Below are 27246 nucleotides of genomic sequence, written 5' to 3' on the forward strand. Positions count from 1 at the left end.
TCGATCCAAATTTGGGAAATATCTAGGTGCAAAAAAAAAAAAGGATTATAGTTCAAAATGAATTGTTTGAAATAGACTTGCCTAAGGAGCTAGACAAATGCAGACACACGCATAATCAATGGTATGAAACTCTTAATATAATGCATTTTAGATAACTGTATTGAAAGAACACTCACTCGTAAATAAAAGTTCAACATTAGGCTGAAAAAAAAATACACTAGACTTTGGAACATTATTTCCAGTATGTAACAAGTAGGTCCTATGCAATAATATATCAAATGTTGCAAAATAGCATAGTACACTGCTCAACATAGAATCAAAGCATCTTATAGTCCACTAGGTAAATCTTCAGCCACATATACATAGTGATGAGTATGAGATTGCTAATCTCGCAATCAAAAATAATAAGAATGTATTATGCAAGGCCAAAATAATCAAAATATGATCGAACATAGTCAAAAATGTTAGTTAGATGGAAAAGAAAAGAAGCAATATATCGCAAAGAGTTTTGAAGTCCTCGTCTGCAGGAAAACAAGGGTTTAGGATTTTGGGATGATTGACTTGCTAAATAGGAAAAAGAAAAAAGAAAAAGAATTAGAATTGCAAGGGAGGGTAGTTAGGGTAATTTACAAAAGAAAATTAAATTAAAGTAATAAAAAAATAGAGGGGGTGTGTAAATAGAGAAAATGGGTGTGTGAATAGCACCACCCTAATTTATTTTTGATCAAATAATATAATTGGAATGGGTACATAGTGGCCTCATCAAAACCTTTCCACAAAGGGACTCGGAAAGAGTACCACACCCACAACAAATAGTTGTTGCTTACATCCATGTAATATAATTTAGATTTATCCGGTTGAATTACATGTAAAAATATTAAAAAGTGGACAAGACAGATCAAGCACAAAGATCATCTAATTATTGAGAAAGAGAGTAAAAGACAATACTCTCATGTACGTACTACACTAGAGAATGTATCCATGCATATTTCATTCGAGTGGCAATGGATCAACAAAAAGTGCAGCAACAGACCGTTTTGCTACTTTCCCAACATATGTGAGTTCATCTTCTTCTTTGTAAAAGAGATCAAAAACTCTTGCAAAATTAACACTGAGCTTAAGCGCACGCATTGGCACAACATTTGGTCGAAGTAAATCCTCATTCATGTCCTTCCATGCATCCACAATTTGTTTGTTAAACACATCGATAGTCTCTTTCTCGGAGACCCCATATTGCTTTATGTAACACTCAATAGTAGAAGCAACATCCCCTTTTTGTTTCTTATACTGCAAAGTCAAAGTGTTACAAATTAAATATGTCATTGATGTTGTTGTGCCCAAATCTTACAGTTCAAAGTTATGATTAGTTTCACTTGGAAAATGATTGTTGGCCTCAAATGAGGCCTAAAATTTGTGGCATCAATTCTAGGTGTCATGCCATGTCACCTATACACCACCTATTTTCTAAATCGTGTCATGTAATTCTTGAGAAAAATGCCAAAATCTAATGGCTCTAAACTATTTTGGCTTTTTTTCTAAAAAAAAATATATATATATTTTTTTTTTTCCTTCCTTGTTTGGTTTCATTACACTCATGCTTAGATTTAAACAACAATTTTTTTTTTTCAATCTAGAATAGAAAAAATTTCATGTAATCCGTTCAATAGATTTGCACACATTCGATCAATAGATTTGCATAATACATGTATTTGAACTCTATTTGATTTTATTATTTGCATAACACATGTATATGCATAACACATGCATCGGTTTCTTTCTGTAACTAGCGTTTAAACGTTAGATATGTGATTATTAGTTTTTGTTTGTTTGTTTTTTCTTATATTTAGATTTTGGAGGATAATTAATGGCTACTGCTAACATGAAATATTTTCTTACCTCTTTGTTTAGACATACGTATTTTCTAAATTCAATTTATTAATCCTATTTTTTTTTACCAAAATAATTGATATTAGAAAATTTAATGCCTATTTTTTGTCACCTAATTCAGTATATTAATGCTATTTGGAAAGAAAAATTATAGGAAAGAATTTAATTAAATTTGCGTATTTGTTCGGCCCCTCCAAGAATCAATTTTTGGTTTTGCCACTCGATGAAGGTACACAAAAAATGTAGGCTGTTCCCTCGCAAAATTCTTTGTGGTTGAATTGATAGAGATTAAAAAAATAATAACAACAATATATTGTTGATGATATAAAGTTAATTGTTTAAGGGTTGTTTTGGTAAAATTAAGGAAGTATACTTAGTTTTTTAAGTATTCAAAAAAGTGAATTGGAGGTTTACTAAGTAGGAGAGGTCCAAATATCAAATTTAGAGGTTCAACTAGAAAAAAAATATTGGTCAAAATATCTGTAGACAGATCCCTTAAATTAATACATATAAATAGTTGCTATTAACATGCAATTTTTTTTGTCACCTAATTAAATTCATTAATGTCATTGACTCACCCCTAAAATCTAAAAAGAAATATAAAAGGGTAAAGTTGTTGTTGCAAGATTATGATGTGACAAGATATATTATGTGGAATTAATTGATAAATTAAATTTGTATTTACTTACATGACATGACACCTAAGATTGAGGCCACAAATCTTAGGCCTCACTGAGACCCCCTATCATTGCTTGTTGCACTTATATAAGATGTTGGAAAAGATGATCAAGAATATGTTTCAAATTAAAGAGAGAATATAGAAGTCATACCTTACTCCCCACAATGTCATCCATGAGCCTAAAAATAAGGCTTGAAGCCCAAACACTTTTAGGGTACTTCAAAATCCACTCAAATGTTTCCTTGGTAATAGTTTCTTCCATTCCAAGTAAACAAAAGACTATAGTCAGACAAGCACCAACAGAAGGCACTCTGACATGCATATACTCCTCCAGGCATGGGGTACATCCTTCATGGAGCCATTGGGCCTCAACAAGGTAGTCTCTAGCTATATCCTTCAACTGGCCACGAAAGTGAATCAATTAGATTATTATAGGACTACAAAGTATTTATCGTAACTATAGAACTGAGATATCTTCACTGTTTTGCAAATTGATAGAGAACGAAACATGCTCTCCAAGTCTCCATAGTAGCTAAAGAGCCAAGATAGAGAGTCTGGTAAATTACTCTTAAACAATAAATTTATTATTGTTCAAAAATAACAAGTTTATTGAGGCATGAATGACAGTTCCGTAAATTTAAAAAAAAAAAAAAAAGTTTTACAAAAATGTCAATTTGTCCTTATCGGGAACATGTAGAATTTGTGTGTTTAGATGGACACAATTATTGAGTTTTTGTCCTTATTGGTCAAGAACCCTTTTATTTAAGAGTTCAACGTACTAAATGGGTAATCTTTTTCAAATAAATGTCCTAAATTGGCGACGTGGTGACCTATTTCTATGATTGAAATGGGTCAATGAAATCAACCAGAGATGACTTATTTATTAAAAAATTTAGGCATATAATCGCAGGTCAGCCATTTAATAAAAAAGTTTAGGTTTGGGTTTGTACTTTTGATAAATTATTAACTCTGTCGGGTTTGAATTTGTCTATCGTGACACCTTTAATACCTTGACATAACACAAACTAGACACAATTAAGCTCGTTGATTGCCCTATGTTCATATTGGTTTTCTAAGATTATGTAGATTTCCTTGTATTGTCAAGGTTCAGTAAAAAAATTGGTTTTTTAGCATATCCGAGTTTTAATTCTTGGTTCCATCCCTGATAAAATAATTAAGAAACTGAGAGAGTGAATAAGTTCGAGATGTTCTATGATACTAAGTTTTATCAATTGTTATACTGATTTGACTTTTGAGATTGATATTTTTAACATGAAAGGAGAACACTATATTCAAATAAAAACTTTTCTCTTTACCTATTTCCTAGTAATCGTTGTCGGCGGCTCTATGAAGTTTGGTACTTTCCATCAATAATGTCTGTGAGACCTTTCTTATCTCTTCACACCCCTCTCCTTTCTTTCTTCCCTTTTCCTTTCCCTATCTGTTTGATTTTGGTTGTAATGCCCCGTACCTTAAAATTTTTACTAGTTAAATTTTACCGTTATTGACCGAAGAGTGACTTTTTCTTTAGTCCGGTAAATTAGGAAATTTCCTTGAGAATGTCGTAGAATATGAAAAATCGAGTTCGTGGACACGTAGTTTGTTTAAATCGGAGTTTCTACGGAAAAGTTATGACCAAAAATGGAAATTTACTATTATGGTTATTATTTCCCTATTATTTTAAAGGAAAGTGGGTAAAAAAGGAGAGAGAGAGAGAGTGAAATCGGGAGAACCCGATTCCAGCCCCCCCCCCCCCTCTTCTTTCTTGTTTTTTTTCTCTTCTTTCTTTCCTTTCCTTGCTGCGAAACCGGAACCCATTTCCGGCGAAATCACCGCCACCGTCCGCACCACCGGCCATTAGAGGATCCTCTCTTCCTCCTCTTGCATCTAAGCTTGTTTTGATCTATGGAGGAAGATTTGAAGGTGTTTGAGCGTGTGAACAGTAACGTGAACAGTAACTGTCGGGTTCTTGGTTTTTGTTTGATTTCTCCGGCCTTTTCTGCTTGATTTTGGTTGTTGTTGCAGGTATGGAAGTTGATGGGTGTGTTGTTGAGATTATTTTGAACTTGTTTTAGGCTTGAGGTTGTTTGGTTTGAGGTTTCTTGGAAATTTGATGTTGGTAAAGGTTGTTTTGAATATTGTGGGTTAAAATGCTCTTGGTTATAGTTTAGTATTGAATTAATGTGTTGGAAAGTTGGAAAAGTGATTGTGGATTGAAAAGGAAAATTATGAAAGAATGTGGAAATTTTGGAAAAGGAGTTGTGTTATAATTTGGTGGTTATTTATGGTTAAGGAATTGAAATTAAATTGACTAAGTTATCGAATCAATCCTTGCGATGATTTAAGATTTAGTGAGGATGTCGAATTGTTAAGGAAATTCCGTATTCAAGAATTTAATCCCAAATTGAAGTGTGGGATTTTATAAGAATTTATGAGTAACGAATACTAACTCCATAGGGAATGAGTTTTGATTTTGAGATTATTTCCTTACTATGGTTAATTATATCCTGTCCATTCGCTACAGGACGGATTGATCCCTTGAGCGAGGGGATACGGGTAGGCAGCAGGATTAGCTGCGAGACTCACCTGTGAGTGGACTTTTATTTTTAAATATTGATGCATGCATTTATTTTCTTAAATAATGCTCTAGTTTTAATCATATTACTTATTGAGCAAATGATTTGATTTTCGGAAATTCGATCTCGGTTTATCTCGTGGAGTCGCTCTCGACAACGAGTTTCAAAGGTTGATTATGATTTATAATATTATTTGACAATTGCTTATTTCCGAGGTAATTTTCCGGAATTAAGTATATTTCTAATTGCCGATTTAAGTTCCTGGAAGATTCTCGAGATGAGTTTCGATGGAGTTGGATTTTCTTATATATTTATCGACTTTCGGTTTTGGCATTGGGAATGCCTTAATGATGATTTCGAGATTTTTCTGGAATATTATCGGAAATGGGATTTCCTAAATAAATTATAATGATTTATTAATTCTCGCCCATTTGTTTATGATTTCGAGACTATCTTGGCGTGCGGGGTCACGTCGTTGAATACATGGATTTTATCTTGAGAGATTTTGGAGAAGCCTTATGGATTTACGGATTTACTGGTTTTCGATGGTTTCTTCTCACCATACGCGGGTCATGTGATTAGGTCTCCTCCTCACCGACTTTGTGTTGGTGAGTGGCAGTTGAGGTAGCTTATTCTCCTCCTCACTTACTTTGTGTTGGTGAGTGGCAGTAGAGGTGATTTATTCTCCTCCTCACGTGGGTGGCAGTCGAGGTTATTTGGTCTCCTCCTCGCACAATCTATGTGTGAGTGGAAGTTGAGGTTATTAGTTCTCCTCCTCGCACAATCTATGTGTGAGTGGCAGTCGAGGATAGGTAGAGCCTGGGAGGCTCCATTACCCGTATGGTGATATATCTTCCCCATATCCTATCATTTCTCGACTAGCGGGGCCTAGTCTGATTTCCTTGAGCGGAGCTTCTCGTGATTTGTTTTCTAAATCGTTGCATGCATCGAGAGTTTTTAAGGAAATAAATGGGGAAAGTATAAAATTTCTTTCGTTTAGAATTGTTTATTTTTGTCCACTCACACTAACGTGTTTTCAATACTTTTCCCCTGGGCCCTTCGGTTTCAAATGCCCAGTTTGCAGGCGAATGAGTTGAGGTCGGGCGTACACGAAATTGAGGCATAGTCAGCAGCATGGCTTCCGCATCTGCCTTTGAATTAGGTTTTCCTCATATACCTTTCTGTTAGAATTGCTCTGATTACCTATGGGATTTATGTTATTCAAGTTGAGATATGTGTTTTGTGAATTGGAGATTGATGTTGATTTGGGGAGCAGGGTGGCTCCAGGGGCATAAGGATGATTCGATTGAGAAGTGTAAATGTTCCCTACAGGTTTGGGTTGTCCATTTTAGGGGAAGTTCCGCCAAATTTTTGGTAGAATTTCTTCTAAGGTGGGCCCCGCAGGGTCACTTCGGATTTCAGGGTGAAATCCGGGGCGGGTCCTGTCATTGGTGGAAAAGTTTTTCTTTGTTTCAATGACTAGGCTCCTTGTGCCTTGGCCATACTTTCTCCTTGGTGTCCCAATTCTCATAGATCTGATCTTCTTTGATGCTTCTAGCTTCACTCTTCTTTGAGGACTTGCTTATTGGGTTGGAAATAGAATTGGTGATCATGTTGGTTGAATTTTTGGGGTGTTGATGTTCCTTTGTTGTGGTGTTGTACGTAGACTAACAACATCGACTTTCACAGGTGATGGGGTCTAGACACACATCTCTTCTAATGATTTTGGTTAAGGGTGGCAGTGCACGTTTTCTTTGGCAGTACTTCAATAGTTCTAAGGTTGTTGAGGGCGCGCAGCTACAGTTTCTGGATGGTAGTGGCGGTTTGGGCTCCTTTTTGGGTTCCAGCCAGATTTGGGTTGTGGACTGGCTTTTGAGTTTTCATGTTCGGAGTGCTCTTTTTTTTCTTTGATCAAAATACAAGATGATTTCTTCCTTGTATCCTCCATAATTTTTTTGTGTTTATCAGCGGCTAGGCCTATATAAGTATAGTATTATGTATGGCAAACTTATTTTGATGAGTCACTATGTAACAGGTTTCTTTGTAACATTACTACCAAGTTTATTCATCATTTCTACTAAATTTGCCTAAAAATGACAACATTTTAACTAAAAAAAGAAGGGACATACAACTTGTTTTGCGTAGTGGACTCGGTACGATATTCCTTGCTTTTCTAGCTCTTCCTCAACTTCATTCATAGTCTTCAAAAGTGAATGATAGAATACTTGCATGTATCGTGGTAGACCATTCATGCAATAGTTGACATCAAACCTGAAAAAAAATAATAATAAATAAAAAAAGAATGGCAGTAATTATTATTTGTATGATAATACGGTCAATTTTAAGTAAAGGTAATCACATCTTAAAAAATTTAGAGACACACTCACTGAAAATATAAAGGTTGAAGATCAAGACCACCAATCATATAGGTCACTCTTAGATTTCTACAAAGTTTCAGTTTAATATTAAAAAAAAAAAAATCAATAATTTGATAACCCACTTTACCTAGCTAGGGCCGGATTTGGTTCAGAAGATTTTGGAACTAGACTAAACTCAACTTTTGGTTCGGTTCCACGTATTTCAACTACAAAGACCAAACTGAACCGGTTCGCTATTTAAAATTATTTCTTATGAATGTTGGTGTTGGAGAGAAAGTGAGGAGAATGATGAAGAAGAAAGAGAGGGAAAGTGGAAAACAAAAAAAAAGGGGTAGATGAGAAAAGAAATGAAAATAAATTACGTATATAAAAGTGGAAAGTTTTTTAAAGACATATGTTGTTATTGATTTAAAAGCACAATGTAATTTGGACTTTATCTGCAAGTGAAGTTGACAGATTGGCTTCCTACCTAGGTGTTAATCATAGACAACAGTGTTATAAAAATAAAAGATACAACGTTTATTTCAAACACTTCTAACCTGTCAATTGCTTCACGAAGTATCTTGAGTTCTTCGAATGTACCACATGCATCATAGATATCATCCAATATTATAGCTAGAAAACCCAGTTTTGTTGCGATTATTCTTCCAACCGAGTATCGGGGTTCAAAATACATTCCCACCATCCACAAGAAAGCCTCCACAATCCTAAGCCTTACGCTAGGAAGATTCTTTTCAAAGCCTAGTTCTTTCGCCCACCTAATTCAACAGTTTCAATCAATTAATTGAGAACTTATACTTATTGCCAATCACATACATACGGAATCAATTGGAGAAAAAGTCACCATACCTTGAAAGCTCACTAAGCTCCTCTTTGTGTAAAGATTGAACCAGATTGAAATCTAACTTCGCAAGTTTCAGTAAGGTTTCGTTATGCGGAGTCGTGGCCTGGTAGATTGGTATGTAATTCCTGGCACATAACCTCTCTACACCTCTACGCAGAGGCCTCTCTAGGGCTTGAGATATTTTTGCAGCTAGTGGATAGCTTACACCACTTATCGCTGATTCAAGGTGGGTGGTGGTGAAAACAAGAGCTTCTTCTAGTATTTCTTCTCCATGAACCCTAAGATGTGTTGCCTCATACAAGCATAGGATAGCCAAGATATCAACAATTAAGCTTTCCTTGAAGTAACCGTTTGCATCTTTAAATTTGCTGAATATATCTGCTTGAATGTTGTAAAAGTTAAATCATCATCACAACAAAAGATATAAAATAACAGTTCCAAAGTCAAACTTTATATATAGCCATTTTAATATGCTAGTTTACGTACCAGATGAAACATTATATCCATGTTGTCTTAGCAGACGAAAACGAAGAGAAACATTGTATAGGTCGACATCACCATCATCATGGTATTTAACATAGATATTTTCTAGTGCTTCATCTATTTCTGTTTCAAAATGGTATGCCACGCCTAGGCGTTGGATTTCATCAATTAATTTCAGCTGATAAGAAACATCATATGATGCGAAAACTTCTCCCTTCACTAATACTTTCAGTTCGTCAATTTGCTGTTGCATACGGGCATGAGTTATCTGCGGAAACAGTTAATTTGATGAGAAAATATAATTAAAGTGAATTATTTCAAAAATAGTGTAATATATATATATATTTATAAGACTATAAGATATTTTTGCATCTAGTGGCGGACACAGAATTTTATTTATCTGGGGGCATATATATTGCCATATTCTCTTTTGTCGTTGTGAAATAATAAAAATTCTCAAATTCTTAAAGTAAGGATGTCCTCTCTTGGTCCTCCTTATATATATTATAATAAGGTTTTATACTAAAGGTGACTTCATTAAAATCTTGTTCAGATAAAATTCAGTGGAACAAAACTCCGAACCAAGAAAAAAGTTCCACCTACATACAAAAAGAGTACCACCCGTATATGCACGCACACACTATTATTAAAATGAATGATATTTCAAAAAAAATTAGAAATGATTAATTTGAATGAGAAATATATTACGCTGTCGAGGGAGTGACAGTCGATGAACACATCTATGGAAATGCCTGGTTGAAAACTTGTCATTGGACGAGCAATTTCAGGCATGGTGTTTTGTAACTCAACAGTTGGACCAACTTGGATCGACATGATCGGTTTCTGTTTCTAAATCTATGTGTAATGATATCTGGATGGCTTTTGTTAATGTTTGGTGAAGAATATCACTTGGACATTGACGTATATATAGGGCCTAGTTAGTTAATACGCGTATTAAACACGTATAAAACTTCAATACGCGTATAATTGAAAAAAACTTTAGTACGGCGTATTGAAATTGTAGACTCGGGTTTTTTCGCGTATTATTGAGTTCGACCTTTTAAAACACGTTTTATACACGTATCTGTTTTATACGGAGTAAAAATACTTGGAATTTGAAAAAAAAATTAAAGCGCTAGTTAATTAAAACGCGTATAAAACTTCAGTATGCGTATAATTAAAGAAAAACTTCTGTATAGCGTATTGTAATTCAAGCGCCTGATTATATTTTACTTGGGTGCCATTTCCTTTTTTTCATGTTTTATCACATATCATAAATGATATAAAATAAAGCAAGAGTTTAGAGTAGATTATTAGTTATTTTCTTACAAAAATAGTGTTTTATATATCCGTATTTTTTAACCCGTTTTTTCTACTACTGGCCGAATTATACACGTATAATTCAAACTTATAAATTTGCCGTATCGCGTTTTTTTGACCGAATATTTGACCGTATCGTTAAACTAGGTAAACCGAATAATACACGTACGTTTCTTTGCCGAATTATACGCATCCCGTTTTTTACTAACTAGGATATAGGGTAGTGGATTAAGGCCTTGTTTCGTTTGTGGAAAGGAAAGTAATTCATTTGTCTTTCCTATGTGAAGGGAAATGAAATTTTCGAAGAATTTTTCATTCCAATGTTTAGTAGCATACAAAAAGTTATCTGAAAAGCTGTTAAAATTTTTGTAATTAATGCAATTAAAATATGTGTTGAGTAATAAATGCAAAGAAAGAGTGGAGAAAGTAATTCCTTTGGAGTATGGAAGAAACCATTTCCCCCCTATTTTCCTTTGGTTCAAGAACGTATTTCCTTTCCTTTTGCATCCCAAACGCAACAACTTTCCTTTTCCGATGCTTACTTTCCACGAACCAAATGAGGCCTAAGGGAAGGAAAACTTTCATAAAGTTACATGTAAATTAAAGGTAGAATATAAAATATTTTAATAAAAACTAATTACTCTTACAAAAAATGGTTGACAGGTGGTGAAATGTGTAACTAATAAATATCTCTAGATTTTTTATTCATTTTTTATTTTATTTTATTATTATTATTTTTTTTTTTTTGAGAATTAGAATAAGCCTAACTTCCAAGTTCTAAATACCTCTAACTAATATACTGAATAATTTTTTTTTTTGGTGTTTCTAAATGTACCCAGCAGATTTCTTAGTAATCCCAGCAAATTTATTTAATTATAAATATATCTAATTAAACCACATAAATTCCCATACTAACCTTATCTTGTACCCAGCTAAAGAAACAAGGCGATGAAAACTTCCCAACTTCATACCAATCTTCTTCGGTGGCTTCTGGGTTCTTTCAAGATGGGGTTTTTGACTGTACTATAGCTTAGTAACAATTCTTGTTTTGAAAGTTCTTGTTTTTCTAAATGAGTTCCAAGGTTCTCAATTCTTGTTTTGAAAGTTCTTGTTATGCTGATAGGGATTAGATTGTCCTTTTTCTTTTTTCTTTTTTCTTTTTTCTTTTTTCTTTTTTCTTTTTTCCGAGTGAAAGGGATTTCATTGAACATAGGAAGTTAATTAAGAGCAAACCAACGCACTAAACCAAACTGTAGGTGACGCGGGCGGAAGTAACCCTAGGTTTACAAGCAATAAACCTAAAACAAAGATTCTGGAGTCCACCAGAGATAAAAGAGAAAACTCTCAATTTTGTTTGATAATATGATAAAAGATAGTTCTGCAGCCGTTTAAGGTTGCTTATATATGGGAAAAGAAACCCTAGGGCGACTAACAATGAAACCCTAAAGCCCACAGATTAAAACAAAACAAATCCAAAATAAACTAGAAAACCTAACATAAAAAGAATGTAAAACTAACCTAAAAATATTAAATCACGAATCGGATAATTAAGACGATACATTTTGGCCTAAATCTGATAGGGCTCACTAAAGTGAGTCTTGAAGATCTCGTCGTTCCCATTCTGGAAAGGTATGATGCGTCTCAAACAGACGTTCTGGCCAAAAGTTAGTCAAATCTGATTCAAAATCAAAACCTGACTTTTCGCACGAGAAACCCGAAAAGTCCAAAACCAAATCTTCTTGAATATTCCAGCGGCTAGTAACCTGATTACGCGTGAGTTACCTATCTTCCAATCACTCTTCTTGATTCTACGCCGCTTCTTTACTTTTATGGTTTTTCGGCTAAACTGGGTCCATTCTCGTCCTACATCAGTAGGTTCGAGATTTACGTACCTAAAACGGCATAACTAGCCAACCCTAACCTTAATGAACAGTCTCAAAGCATTCTACTTATAAGGGCGCCGCATAATGCACACATAAATTAAATAAAGTTTGATTGGCGGAGGCTATAGTGATGTCTATCCTACTAAATGTTTGGCATGCTATAAATTGAAGGTGGGCGCAGCATCCCTCACTTGGCTACAACGGCCTGTTTAATAGAGATAATTAAAACATTTAATTATGGTTTTACATAGTTAGTTGAAAAATGGTCTGTAAAGTACCTGATTTTTTGTTCCTTATAAATTTTGGTACCTTACGTTTTAAAAATATCAGAACAGTAGCTGAGGCTTTGACCTCGACTGAAAATTGGTACCTAGAACCGTTAGGGACGTTGCCAGCTGGCAAATTTTCAAGGGCACTTTCGTCCATTCATATTGTAATTAATTATTTTTTTTCTCTAAGCATTTTTTTCCTCCCTCTCCCTCTATTCTTCTTTCTCCCTCTTCCTAGATCAAAGATCAAAGAAAGCATATAATTGTTTAGAAGTTATCAATTAAAGCATAGTTGTTAAGAAGTTATCAACTAAAACATAATTGTTAAGAAAGCATTCCATTCCATGGTCCAGTCCGCCATATCAAAACCATCCCGATTCAAAATTTCTTGGTTTGTTATTTTCTGGGTCTCTTTTTAGGGTTCCAAAAGGGCCAGATGCACTCATGCTCGAACTTTCAGACTCAACCTAACTCTGATCTTCTAGCAAATTGTTGGCCTGAACTATAGCCATTGAGAAATCACCATTGATGTCTTGGCGACCCCCTGCACCTGAACTGCTATGAACATATCCATTCGACCTCGGCCAAAAACAGGACCACAAGAAGTTCATCAACTCTGATAACATCCCAATTCTAAATAGTAAATAAATAAAATTCTCCTCTATTTCTTAGCTCAACTTTTACACACAGCAACAACGTACAGACATTAACACACAAAACACAAGGTGGTTAATAAATTGAAACACTTTTCTTTCTGTAATACCCCAAAAATTTGTTATTAATTTCTCGGAATTAATAAAGTGTTTGTTAGTACGATTTCGTGGTTCAAGGATAGAGCGAAATTGTTTCGGAAGATTAATTATACGAAATGCACGTTTTAAGGGGGGGTTATGAAGTTTGACTTTTTATACGTTTAGATTCTGCGAGAACTTCCTTCATGAAAGTCGTAGAGCGCGTCGATACGAGTTCGTGGATATATGGAACGTGAGAATCAGAGTTCGTATGAAGAAGTTATCGTATTCGGAAAAAGTTTCCATTTTTGAATAAAAGGACGAAAGTTTCAGAAATTGAAGAAAAGCCTAGGTTTCCATTTTGGGAAACCCGAGCTCTTTTCTCTCTCCTCTCGGCCGGAAATCGCCCGATTCATTCCACCGGCGATTTCTTCCTTCTCCGGCCATCGTTGGACGTGAAATTCTTGGGGTAGCCTCGCCTCGACCTTGCTCACCTCCCCGTGGCCGCTTTACAACCTATCTCGGCCTGTAGCCGCCCACTATGCCAAAAAGGCCTTCAGACGACAGAACAGTTCTGTCGTCTGAATGAACCAAAATATGTCGTCTAGTACGGTGTCGTGTCTTGGGAGTATCAGACGATAGAACACTTCTGTCGTCTGATTTTTCAGACGACAGAACTTGGGGGTATTAGACGACAGAACACTTCTGTCGTCTGATTTTTCAGACGACATAAACAAATAAAAATCTTGTGTCGTCTGATGAGTTTTGCATTTCAGGACCATTGCGATATGTATCTTTAAACGTAATCACACAACAGTTTTGTGTTGTATGAGAAACAAAACAACTACATTCTGATATAAATTCTATTGTGTGAAGCATATTTGCAAGACATATTTCTGTCGTCTGAGGTTATTAACATGACAAATATTTGTGGTCTGAATATCAAAGGGACTGTTGTTTTTCCATTCAGACTACAATTTTCTGTTGTATGAACGTCAAAAAGACAATACACTTCTAATTGATTTTTGTGTTGTTTGTGTGCAGTTGCAACCACACATTTTGGTGTGCTTTTGTTGTAGCTTGCAATTTGAGATAACACATATTAGTTGTCCCCCGTTACAATTGGTATGCATACATTCTGGAAACTAAAATTGCCCATTCATGAAAGTACGAAACCATAAAATCTACATCCAAAATCATTCATTACAATTTCCATTAATCCACCATTGTCTCATGTACACAAACCTAATCATGAATATCAATTCAAAATGACCCATATCTACTAATCTGGACATGCAGACAAGTCCAAATGCTTAAAGAAGGAAGAATTTCTACTAGACACAAGTTAATAAAAGAACTAGCTAGCCATACTGCTGTACCAGTTTCACAATCTGATCATGAATGGAATCACCCGAATCATAGAAGTGGTCATCGAAGACGGAAGGTATTCCGGGGTGCGTGAGTATATATGCATAACCCTGCAGATAATATGCACATAGAATGAAGTTATATCCTTGTTTTGCTGGATCAGATATCATGCAACCAAGGACAAAGCAGTTTAGCAGAATAATAAACAAAATAGCAAAACATCAAGCCACATTACTCAAGTGTCCTTACCAAAGAAAAGAAAAGAAAAAAGCTTACCAAAGCATGATTAAATTTGTCTTTGCTATTGTGGGCATCCATGAAAATGATAGCCAGTAAATAAGGATCCATTTTCTTACAGCAAGCCAGCACAAAGAGCAAAATGATGTCTTACAGCCCTTTGAAGCAAATCAGAGAATAGATTAGAGAACATATTAGCTTGCAAGAAAACAACAATAACCTTCAAACGACGAGCCCAATTAGAGCAAGAACATAGCAAGAAACAAGATGATACCTCATGACTAACAAACTAACTAGAAGCAAAATCTTGACATCAATTATATTTCAAACAAACATCTTTCATGGCTTTACGTGTTCCCTTATAAGAAAAGAATAAAATAAAAAATTTAAAAGCTTTCAAACACCATAGTAAGAATGCTAAAATAAAGCAACAAGTGCATATTGACCGAGAGTTGACTCTACTAGATCTGCTTTATTCCCAGCTAGTGCCATGACCAATCAGATATATTCATGTGTAGCCATGTTTACTACCCATGCATATAATCACCAGTCCGTATGTCATTGATAGAAAAGTAGCCATCCTCGTCTGTTGTTGTCCAAAATTGATAGTCCTGGAAATAAGTAACTAACTATGAGATTAGGAGGAAATTAAAGTAAATTTGCGAATATGCATGTTGATCTATCAAATGGAAGAACATATAGATCGATATGCCATTTCTCTCACTTTCAATTTATTTATCAAGATAATTCACTTTTCAATTACTAATGCATTTTGAAGTGAGAATTACATCAATCTAGACTTCAACTTAATACAAGAATCCATAGGTTAATGATTTTGACTGATAGTTTGTCAAATTAACACATCCTTCGGCAGAAAGTTAAGAATATGTTAAAATTATGCAGTCCAAAATTCAGTCACCTTGCACTCTCTTTGCCATGACCCAACGTCTCCTGGCGGGGCTAACCCGACATATGCACCATTGGCTGATATATAATCATCGCTAATATATCTAGATATGTCAAAATTATCAGAATAACATAGATATCATCATATCAAAGATAATTACTTATACTTCAAAATAATAGTAGTAAGAAAATTAAACATCGACCTGAACAACAAATGAGCAGGAAATAACCAAATTCATGTAGACATTGTCAGATTGAATTCACATAAACTCATACTGCAAAATACAACGCAGAGAGAAACTATATAGACGTCCTATATAACATTTTGGCTTACCCATTCTACCACACATATGCTAATTAACCACAGACAAAGCATGTTAAATACTACTGTACTAGTGCTAAAGAAGTCCATGTTTAGACCGAATTAAAGTTTGTCATATTGATTGATGAACAGATTAGTCCACCAACTGTCACATCATGTGGTGAACGAACTGCAAATATGGTCTAACTGGTCATTTCTAGGATTTTTATGTATGCATACCCGTCTCGGATAAGTAGTCTACCACTAACGTCACCACGTTGGTCCGACTTGGGAAAATCTTCAGACGCTGGGAAGCTGTATGGCCAGCTTTGGACTTCAATCATCATCTGAGTGAAGCAATCCATTAATCTATTTAGCTCAGAGAAATGTGCCAGTTATCAAAATAAACTCAGAGAAATATATTTGTACAAGAAAATAAATTTACTTGTATTTTAGCATCCTCCCATAGCGAAATCAACGGGTCATTTCCTGCATATTCCGAATTGACATACATAAAAACAGGGCCGAAAACTTTCTTCCAATATTCACCAGCTGCAAATTTTGGCACCAGATCGTCTCCGGAATAATGAGCGCTTAGAAACACCTGATTGATGACCGGCCATCATTGTATAATGTTAATTAAATTATCAGCAATGACAAACTTTTAGTACTAGTTAATTATCATGATAGGGCACGTATATGACATTGAGTTTTAGTTCTAATTACCGCAAGGGTGGTAGGGCCAACATGAGAGGTAAGGTTTTGCTTCACAGGTCCACCAGATCGGAACTCGTTGCTGGGTGTAATTTGCCACAATCCCACCGGCGGATCAGCGCATATCCACCCATGTACCCGGCTATCCTTGTTGTCACATGAGTATTGGTACTTGTCATCCACCTTATAAATCAATGAAGCACATCAAGCCACTATGCCAAAAAGGCCTTCAGACGACACACTTCAGACGACATAAGTAATGTTTTATGTCGTCTGAGTTTTTCAGACGACATAATTTTTTTTTCTGTCGTCTGAATATAGACTAAAACCATACTGGTTTAATTTGGAAAAATGGTGAGGATTCAGACAACACATTTATGTAGTTGTAGAAGGTGGTGATTTCCTATCTCAAATTTGGAGGGATATCTAAATGTTGATTGAGCAGTCTTTTCCCTCTCAAATAGCCAAGCCCTAGTTGACTGAAAATGTTGCAACATTCAGACAACATTTAAATATTGTCTAAGTGTGAAGCTTGTTTTAAAAAATTTCTAAGTTATTTTGACTTGTGCTTTTTGATATAGAGATAGACCTCGACACCCAATTAAAGTCATTTTCTCTCATCCTTCAACTCTCTCAGCTTGACCTAGTTAGAACCCGCGAAAACGAAAAACTCAAACACCAGCCTCTCTCCTTCTCTCTCAACTCTCTCAGATCTCGATTCTCACTCTCTGGATTCTTCTTCTTTGTCTCTCCGGCCTTCTTCTTCTTAGTCTCTACTTCATCTTTTGCATCTAGATTAATGGAGCTCTCCAGCAACAAATAGAGCTATTTTTGATTCGGATATTGGTAAGCAATTTAGGGTTTCAATTGTTTTTTAGTTTAGTTTTTTGATTGGGTTCAATCTTCGGATAGATTTTCGTTTTGCTCTCTCTCTCCCTCGTCAAATCTCTTCTGTCTCTCCTCCCAAATTTGTCCTTTGCTTGGCCTCCTTCATCATCGATATCGCCATGACCTTGGACTCCACCATCGGCCTATTCGATGTCCGCCAAATATCCCGAAAACACTGTGTTCAACCTCATCGCTACGCACTATCGTCGGGACGACCTCCACCACTTCGATTGTAACCTCGCGAAGGGCAAGATCTCATACTCGATTCAGCAGGCGTTGATTGGCCTCTCAGCTATGTACGAATCCAGCTGCCTAATCTAAGGTATCCATCTGATTTAGGGTTGTTATAGAATTTGTTTTTTAATTCACGATTGTATGATAATTTCAGGTGTTTAGATTGCAAATTTGAGATATGGGTTTCGTCATTCTTGTTTCTTATTCTTAAATTGGGGTCTGATTCATTCAATTTTGACTTGAGATGGCTTGTTTTCAAGATTCTGTCAGTGTTTTGCTTCAAAAGGCAAGTTTGTGTCTTTATTGGTCTCTTGCTCAATTATGCTATATGGGTTTTTATTTCTAAGCTTGGTTTTGGCTGATTCTTCTCAGTCTAGAACTGGGTTTCTTTTATTCAAATTGCAAGTGTATGATATGGTTGCATAGCTCTATTGATTGATGAATGGGGCCTTGCGTCTTGTGGGGTTTACATGGAGACTGGCTTTTGGGTTATCTCTCCATTAATCTCTGAGCAAAAAATTATGATATTGATTCTTTTTCTTTTCTTTTGGGTAGCAGATTGGGAAATGAAAAGTGAAATCAGAAAGAATGAGAGTAAGAAAATAGGGAAGCTTGTTACCATGTAGACCTATGTCGGGCCACTTTCATCCAATTCCACCTATGGTCTCCATGGAACTGGTAATTCCTTCTTTTCAATTTGTTCTGTTATCATGGTGATACTTTTGTAATTTGTACACTTATACATTGATCATGAAATTCTTGTACCATATGAACGAAGGAGAATGGGAGTTTGATTTTGCTGCTCTTGAAACTGAACTGTGGGAAGGCAAAGGGAGGAAGATTTCAGAAGTGAAGGGTTTCCATTCGGGCTATTCAGTATCTATAGTTGTTTTCCAATTGTGAGTGACTCTTCTGATTTCTAACTAGACAAGTGATTAATGAAAGTTGTGTTTTAATTGAGAATATATCATGTCATTTGGCTGTAGGGCTTTCAAGATTAAACTTCACTAGTAGACTTTATGTTGTGAAATCTGTCAATGTTTTACTGCACATTTGATTATCGTTTCATTATTACTACTATACCATGATCTTTATTAGTTACTACGTAAGTTTACCTCGTCAAGTTATTTTAGTTTGTTCATCATATATGCAAGGTAAAGAGAAAGCATCTGTAAACTGTAATGGTACACAGAAAAGTCACACAGATATTATGATTTCATTCACCAAAGAGTAAGACTGATAAACATCATACTCGCAGAACTCTAAGATTAAGAGGACCCCTTGGATTCCTAACAGGATTTTCTGGTCTCTGTGTCCACGAAAAACTCTAGAAATATTCCAAACCATCAATTGAATCCTAGCAATCTTAACTCCGGCTGTTTTGATATGACAACTGAGGTTGGTTTGGCCAAACATGTATCAGTTCATAGCTTTCCCACTTTCTTGATTCAAACTGCGTCATGTATTTCCCACTTGAATTCGATGGATTTGCCCTGTAGTTTTAATTGGATGGACATGGACTGTTGAAGCCTAAGAGATGTTTAAGTAGGTCTACATGGTTTGCTCATTGGTTTTGGTTGCAATTTTGTTTTCACTCTATGTCTACCTTTTATACTCCACTCGGTACATTTTTTAACTATATAGATTAAACGATTCCTCAATCAAATATCTTGGAGGTTTCCAAATATCTTCTATAGCATGCTTGGAACTTTTACTGGTTTCATTTCAAATCAGGGCATCAGCATTTATGTGTTACACCTTATTAGTTCTCATATTCAAGTTGAATACTGAATGATGTAAACTAACTCACTGTTTCTTCACAGAAAGCATGACCAAGATCATTAAGGAGATGTTGCCTCCAGATGTACGCGTCGCAAGAGATGCTCAACATCTTCTCATTGAGTGTTGTGTAGGTAAGAATAAATGAATATGTAGTTTAGTTTATGTTCAGCTAGTGACGTATTCATTCACAGACACTCTTTGCCAGATATACTCACGGGTACATTGTTGGTTTATGAGTAGTTCAAAGCCTTATCTGTATAACTTTAAGACAAAACCTTTTCTGCGTGTGAAACCTATTTGTTTCAATGAACAGGGCCAGTTGAATTATTGGCGATGCATTTGCTGAGTTCTTTACAAATGGAATTCAATGGAATAATAATTTCTTAGTAGTTTCAATTGAATAGGTTTGAAGCAAAAATAAAGCAAAGTTATGTTTCTGATTTTGAGGGATTTTGTTTCTAATACAAGTGTGCAATTTGTACCATTTGGGTTTATTTTGTTTATAATATATGTATGCCGTTTGTAACATTTGGGTTGATTATTAATTACCCTTTAGGTACTGATTAAACCTTTTTTGGGATTCATTGATGCCATTTACACATGTATTGCTATCCCTCATGTAGTTTGAAGTTCAATGTATTTCATTTGTTTTAATGCGTTCCTGAATCCCATACATTGCTTTTGTACTGTCTGGATGATAACCTGTGACAGATAATATTTGTCTGAACTGATTTAGTACTTATATCTTGCCTTTGCAGAGTTTATACAGCTTGCATTAACCGTCTTAATATATTTTGTTATATTCTTAACAGAAAAATAATTTGAGCAAACTGGGTACTTGGGTAGTATTTCAACTTAAGAAGTGACATCAAGTATGAACCATGATGCATCCATATGTTTCTGTTTTTTTTTTTTCTACTAGCAGGACTAGTGCAGCAGTTCAAAATAACTTTTATGATTTTTTTTCTTTTATGGTTTTTGTTGCAATTGCAATTGGACTTTAACCTTGTTATATGCATTAGCTGATCAAGTTTCTATTGAATGTGCAGAATAGGCAAACAACTTTATTTTCTGCAACCCAGACTAAGAAGGTTTGTGCATTATATCTCAAACTCATAGCAGTTAGTCAATCTCTTGCTTTCCACATTATTTTTCATTGTTTTAGCATAACTTATTAACTTAATATGCTGCCATAGTTCAGTAGTTTCTAAACTGTTTTTGTCTCTTCTTTACATGACTGGATTGCCCATATGTTACATGAGTTACTTCTTATATATATTAATACATTTCCCATTAAACCTGTAGGTTGAAGATCTTGTTGACTTTTCCTTCCAGACAACGCCTATGTATATAGATGTGGATGATGGGAGAACTAAGGTAGGAATCCAACTGGTCTTTTGGATTCCACACTAAATATTAAGTCTACTTCATACTCATATAGACCTATTTATTCTTGTATTTTAGCCGTAATCTTTATAACCTGCCAAGATTGTGTGCACTACAGGCCACGAATATAGGACTGCAACAGGACTATTGTCTTGTGCCAAGTGCCAAGAGATTTTATTCTCCTATATTCTTTCCTGACGAGGAATCTATCAAAGAAAGTGATGGTCTTCTTCTCTTCTTGCAACTCAGTAAAATTCCACTCTGTTAAGCTCTTACTTGTTTTATTTTCCTCCTAAATGTACTCTTTCAAGTACTAATTGAGGCATGTATTTCTGTCTTCATGATTAGGTTTCTTGGAAACAATAAGTTGAATGGCGCTCTCTCTGAATCGAAAAGCTCATCTCTTCTCAATGTGTAAGTACTTCAGCATGTTTTCCTTAAACATCATCATAATTCATTACACTTGGAGTTTTCTGATTTTTCTGATAAGTATGTTCTGTATTTGATGAACTCATCTGAGTCATCTCTTTGTTGATAAATATAATGTACTTACTTCGGCTTTATCTGAACTGTACAATACCAGCTTCAAATTAATATGATGCAAAATCATATATCAGAGTATTGATAGGTTTGACCAATGCCTGAATTTTGATAATGGTCATGGTATTATTATATTTAATTATATTTACGTAGCTTGTATCTTTTCTGCAGATGAGTTAAATGCCTCACTAAGCTGCACATGAGTTAAATGCAGACGAGTAGACCACCTACCAGATTTGCAGCAAAGGTTTTTGTTCTTTTTTCTGCAATATCTTGTTCCTCATTGAGAATGAAGACTAGTTGCTCTTGTAATATCCAGCATAAGTCTATATGGGGGTCAAGAAAGATTTGTGTCTCTGCAATGGGTCAGCAGGTTTGTGTCTCTGCAAGCTCACTGGCCATTCCGTTTTCTATGACCACTTCTATGATTTGGGTGATTCCGTTCATGATCAGATTGTGAAACTAGTACAGCAGTACAGCAGTATAGCTAGCTAGTTCCTTTATTAACTTGTGTCTAGTAGAAATTTTTCATTCATTAAGCATTTAGACTTGTCTTCAGATCCAGATTAGTATATATGAGTTATTTTGAACTGAAGTTCATGATTAAGTTTGTGTACATGAGATACTAGTGGATTAATGGAAATTGCAATGAATGATTTTGAATGTGGATTTTATGGTTTCATACTTTCATTAATGGGCAATTTTAATTTCCAGAATGCATGCATACCAATTGTACAGGGGACTACTAAAATGTGTCATCACAAACTGCATGCTACAACAAAAGCACACCAAAATGTGTGGTTGCAGCTGCACAGTGTATAACAACAACAAATAAGTGTGATTGGACGTGATTACAGACAATATAAAACACGTACTATTAGTGGTCCTTGTTATATTTAGACCACAAAAATTTGTCGTCTAAATAATCTCAAACGACAGTAAATTGTCGTCGTAATGAGATTGACACAACAGAAATCTATTGTCTAAACCATTTCCCAACATCACATATGTATAATTGAAAAATCTTTCACACAACACTTAAATGTCATACAAATCAACCATAGAACGACACTTAATTGTCCTCTGATACACTTTACGACCACATATAATTGTCGTGTAAAGTAAATTAGCACAACCTTTAAGTGTTGTTGTATGAGAGAAGACACTACATATGAGTCTTCATATTTCTTATTTAAGGGCATTCAGACCACACAAATAAGTCTTGCAATATGCTTCACAGAATAGTATTTCAAAAAATACTGTCATTGTTTTGTTTATCAGACAATACAAAACCGTTGTTTGAATGCTTTTAAAGAAACAGATCACAATGTTCCCAAAATCCAAAACTCATCAGACGACACATTTTTTATGTCGTCTGAAAATTCAGACGACAGAACTCTTCTGTCGTTCGATACGCCCAAGAGACGACATCGTACTAGACGACACATTTTTGTTCGTTCAGACGACATAACTGTTCTGTCGTCTGAAGGCCTTTTTGACATAGTGAGCATCCAATTAAACAAAATTAGGCCAGGTTTCAATAAAAAAAATACTAGGCTTCCGGAAATTATTGAAGATAGCCACCATATCTAAGTGATGTTAGATGTAGAATATTTAGTTTAATGAGATAAAAGTAATAGTAACTTACTTCTCCTTTAAGATCAGGCTCGATAGGATTGACGAGTAGAACTGCCTCGGGATATGCCAGGGGTTGGCCTCTGGGTGGTAAACGGTCATCAGGCAACGGCATGTATCTTTGCCTGTTATCTGCCATGGCCATGTAGTGAAACCTGCCCATTCACAATGCTTATACACCTCAGCACGCAATGTTTTCTTGGTATTGCAAATGTTCAAAGATATATGGATTCTATACTCGTGAACCTTTTTAGTATTAATAGAACGTGTCTCAAATCCAAGACTTTCAATATGATAGTCAAAGATGTGTCATAGCTCTTGGACTTGTAATGAATGTAAAAATCAAACTAATGAACAGGTAATGGCATATTCATGTGTAATGATCGATCACCCATACATCTTTTCATTCTAACTGTAGCCATGTTTACTACCCCTCAAAAATTATATCTCACAACTATGTCATCAATATAACTTATTACTTGGGATGAACTTTAACAATCAATCCTATATTTCCATCAGACAGGAATTTCAATAAATCAAACTGCAAATCATTCCATTCCTTCTTCATGCTACATGTGTATTGAACAAGGGCTCACAGTGACCAACTACTTAAATGCTTGAGGACATTTTTAGGCTCTAAATTAGATACATGTATATATATTTTAAATGGAGAAGAAATGGAAACAGTGGACATTGTAAATATTCACTAGCAGATAATAATAGAATACAGTACCTGTTCCAAAGCTGCAAAATCATCATTTTGCTTAGATGAATAGAACTCCTGTTTTCTGTCCACGCTACTTTCAACTATTGGCCTCTGTTGGTCCACCCCAGCATTAGTTTTCCTTCTCCAAATCTGAAAGTTACAGGATCACCGAAGTCTGCAGTACCACCACGCATGCTTTTCCCAACTTCTTGAGCAGACTCTCTTGCACTGGTACTAGGTTGAATCAAGTCTGATATGAATCTCATAACATAAATCCAGTCAGAATCTTACTCCAACCAAACGAATCAGAGATATTGTAAACAAACACTACAATTATTGCCACACGCTTACAGTTCAGCAATCACAGATAACAAAACCTACACATGTCAAACCCAAATACCCATAATTTTAAACTCAAAAACCCAGTTAAAAGATTCAAACTTTATCATGAAAAACATAAACACAAACCATTATCAAATCCCAGAACACTACACCCTCAAAACCCAGATAAAAAACCAAACTTTCTTCAATTAGAAAGCAGAGATAAAGTTTCATGCCTAATATCAACCACAAAAACATTTACAGAATTATCAAAATCATTTTCCCAACTCAAAAAGGAACCAAACATTCTTTCAAAAACTAACAGAGTCTAATATTAAACTGTGACACAAAACTTACAATGGAATTCGCCGATCTTTCCAACTAATCCCCCAGTTCACATCATTCAACCGCACAGGCTTAACCTTCCCACTTGGCAACCAAGACCTCACCTTCTCCAGTTCACATCAGTCAAAATATCATCCAATTTCCTAATACACTCAAGAGTTGAAAAGGTCGAGAACAAAAAAGAAGGAATGAAATTTTAAGTTCTAAGAGAGCAAAATTCATACAAAAAAAATTAAATGAATCAAGAAAGTAAAGTGAGAAAGCAAGAAAACCTAAATACCAATTCGAAGAGAAGAGAAGACCCACCTTTTCTTAGCAGAGGGTTGAGGAGTGGGTCGTCGTTCTTGAAATCGAGACGGTTATCGAAGTCCATCATACCATGAAGAGAGGCGCAATGTAATAATCGCCTTGCAGGTACTTCCAGTACCTGGTGACCTTTTATCGATAATCAAAGACGATATCGGAGTCTCGATTGAGGGATTTGCCGACATAAAGATTATCGACGACGCCTCCCCGGGATCCTACGGTGATGTTGTTGTTATCGGCCTCTTTGCCCAGCCTGTATAAGTAGCTCACAGAGTCCTCACTCCTCACCACTTTGCCTTCCCTTCGCCCCACGAGTCCAGGCCAGGTCGCACCTCCTCCAGCCACGCCTCGAAGCATTGCCTTTGCGAGAGAGATTTCATCAATTTCCATCTGCAGTAAGAAAAATCATGAGAAAAATGTAAGAAACCAGACAAACCCCAAAATCAGAAGAACCCTAAATGCCCAAATTAAAAAAACCATTGTTTTTGGGAGAGCAGCCTTCTGGGGATTGGATCTGAACGGAGGGTTGAGCCGGAAGAGGAAGAGGCGGAGTTTGGGGCATGTTGGTTTTTGATTGAGAGTGATTGTGGTGGCTGTTGGGGAGGTTGCGGGGTTTGGGGAAGGAAATGAGAGAGATGGAGAGGAAGACGGGGTTTTGCTGAAGGAGAGAGAGTTTTAGACAGAGTTTGTGGGAATGAAAAAACACGAAGGGTTTATGTTATGCCAAAAGAGACCTAAAACCAAAAAAGTCAAACTCACCTTAGTCAGACAACACTTATATGTTGTCTGAATATCACCCCATTGATTAGTCAACTATAAGGTTTGGGCGCTTAAGAGGAAAAAGACTCAACTTGTTGGAGGGAAATCTAAAATTTCTGCTAGGGTTTTTTCCCATCTTTTCAAACAACATATAAGTGTTGTCTGAATGCTCACCATTTATCCAAATTTGAGATAGGAAATCACCACCTTCTACAACTACACAAATGTGTTGTCTGAATGCTCACCATTTTTCCAAATTAAACCATTATGGTTTTAGTGTATATTCAGACGACAGAAAAGAAAATTATGTCGTCTGAAAAACTCAGACGACATAAAACAAAGCTTATGTCGTCTGATGCGTGTCGTCTGAAGGCCTTTTTGGCATAGTGGCCACAGCAATGAAAACCCGATCCGACCTCAGTTTTGGGTAAACGCGGTTTTCTCTCTTCTCCGGCCACCATGGCTCGAGTTGCTGGGCATTCTAGGATCGCCTGACGCCGCTGATCATGCTGCTAGGAGGATCGGACCTGGATTGAAGCGTAGCCGGAGAAATCAAGCTCGCCGGAAAACTGGGAATTTTTCGATTTCACCAACTTTCGGGGTAGGTTTTCGACCCTTTTTATTTTGATTCAGACCTTGAGCTAGTTATGAAATTTGTTCACCATGTTGAGAAGAAGAGATGCATATAGGTTTCACCACCATTCACGGTGGTTGGCGGCGGCGCTGCCGCCTTCTGTGGAGGTGGTTTCCAGCAACTTTCGGCCACCCCAAGAACAGTTTTTGTTCCTGTTTTTATTCTACACATCGATACGATCATTTCAATATATAGTTTGTAATTTTTGGAAATCGTATGAGCAAGTTATCAATTTTTAGGGTTTTAAGGTTTTCGGTTCGATTGGTTTTCGATTCGTGAGGATCCGGTCGTCCGATCGACTTGTAGTTTTGATAGATTTATCGTATAAGTATTCCGGAGACCTCAGGTGATTTCGGATGAAGTTTCGTCTCGATTGGCATTACTTTTAAGATTCTAGGGAAAATGGGGGGTTCGACACTTAATTGTTTTTGATTCGTGTACTAAGTTGTGACGTACATTCCTTAGGTGATTGATGGAGACTTGTCGATACCTTATCTCTGCAGTAAGACAAGAAGCAGCGGGATTTTGAGGTGAGTAAATCTCACGTGGTTCATTTACGAACTGAGTTATTTAATTGTCGGAATTGATTGATAATTGTAAATCGTTTTCGAAAATAAAGATTTGTTTGAAATAATATGAACTCGATCGACTACGGTTCATAGGGCTACGGCTCACAGGTAAAAAAATGAATTTAAGTATAAAATGAATTTCTTGGTTTTAATACGTATGAACTATAGTTGGTATTAGTAGGCATTCATGAGTGGATGACTGTGTGTGTGTATATATATATATATATATATATATATATTTATGTGGAATATATATCTAGATGGTGTGGCATTGTGATATGTAGATTATTGAATTGAACATTTACTTATGTCGGAAACATATATGTATTGGTAGAATTGTTGTGATGCAAACAATATTTGGGAGTGAGTTCATATATTGTTTTGGGGGGGTATGACTTTTCGGGAAACAATATGTTGTGGGAAATGGTATTTCTATTGTTTTGAAAAGTGTTTGAAGATGTGGGAGTCACAAGTTGTGATTTCTCCTTTTGGTGATTTGGATAACGTTTTGGGTCTAGTGAGACTCGTTTAAATGTTTTGATCTAAGGGTCAGGTTGACCTAAGG

At 35.8% G+C, this 27246-nt stretch overlaps 2 protein-coding genes and 2 long non-coding RNA genes across 5 annotated transcripts; 2 read left to right on the top strand and 2 right to left on the bottom strand.

The window, feature by feature from the left end:
- Positions 1–678: 678 nt before the first annotated feature.
- Positions 679–9739, bottom strand: LOC133718580 ((-)-alpha-pinene synthase-like). Of its 2 annotated transcripts, XM_062145441.1 has the most exons (7): positions 9556–9739; positions 8851–9115; positions 8370–8742; positions 8060–8278; positions 7272–7413; positions 2718–2966; positions 679–1287 (listed from the first exon to the last, which is right to left on the bottom strand). In XM_062145441.1, the coding sequence occupies exons 1-7, from the start codon at positions 9679–9681 to the stop codon at positions 991–993; spliced, it is 1671 nt and encodes a 556-aa protein (XP_062001425.1). In that variant the 5' UTR covers positions 9682–9739; the 3' UTR covers positions 679–990. The 2 variants fall into 2 exon arrangements, with proteins under 2 accessions (XP_062001425.1, XP_062001426.1); XM_062145442.1 differs by lacking the exon at positions 2718–2966.
- On the top strand, positions 4016–7229 carry LOC133718581 (uncharacterized). The gene is made up of 3 exons (XR_009850384.1): positions 4016–4591; positions 5091–5154; positions 6220–7229. It is a non-coding gene; the product is annotated as an uncharacterized LOC133718581 (long non-coding RNA).
- Positions 9740–14221: 4482 nt separating the features above from the next.
- On the bottom strand, positions 14222–23189 carry LOC133718443 (probable rhamnogalacturonate lyase B). The gene is made up of 7 exons (XM_062145279.1): positions 23055–23189; positions 16589–16759; positions 16308–16466; positions 16103–16209; positions 15575–15665; positions 14695–15266; positions 14222–14528 (listed from the first exon to the last, which is right to left on the bottom strand). Exons 1-6 carry the CDS (start codon positions 23184–23186, stop codon positions 15183–15185), a joined length of 744 nt encoding a protein of 247 aa, XP_062001263.1. The 5' UTR covers positions 23187–23189; the 3' UTR covers positions 14222–14528; positions 14695–15182.
- LOC133718757 (uncharacterized) lies at positions 20800–22096 on the top strand. The gene is made up of 4 exons (XR_009850555.1): positions 20800–20857; positions 20985–21114; positions 21215–21280; positions 21578–22096. It is a non-coding gene; the product is annotated as an uncharacterized LOC133718757 (long non-coding RNA).
- Positions 23190–27246: the final 4057 nt, after the last annotated feature.

The sequence above is a fragment of the Rosa rugosa genome, chromosome 6 (assembly GCF_958449725.1).
Source record: "Rosa rugosa chromosome 6, drRosRugo1.1, whole genome shotgun sequence".
NCBI lineage: Eukaryota > Viridiplantae > Streptophyta > Magnoliopsida > Rosales > Rosaceae > Rosa > Rosa rugosa.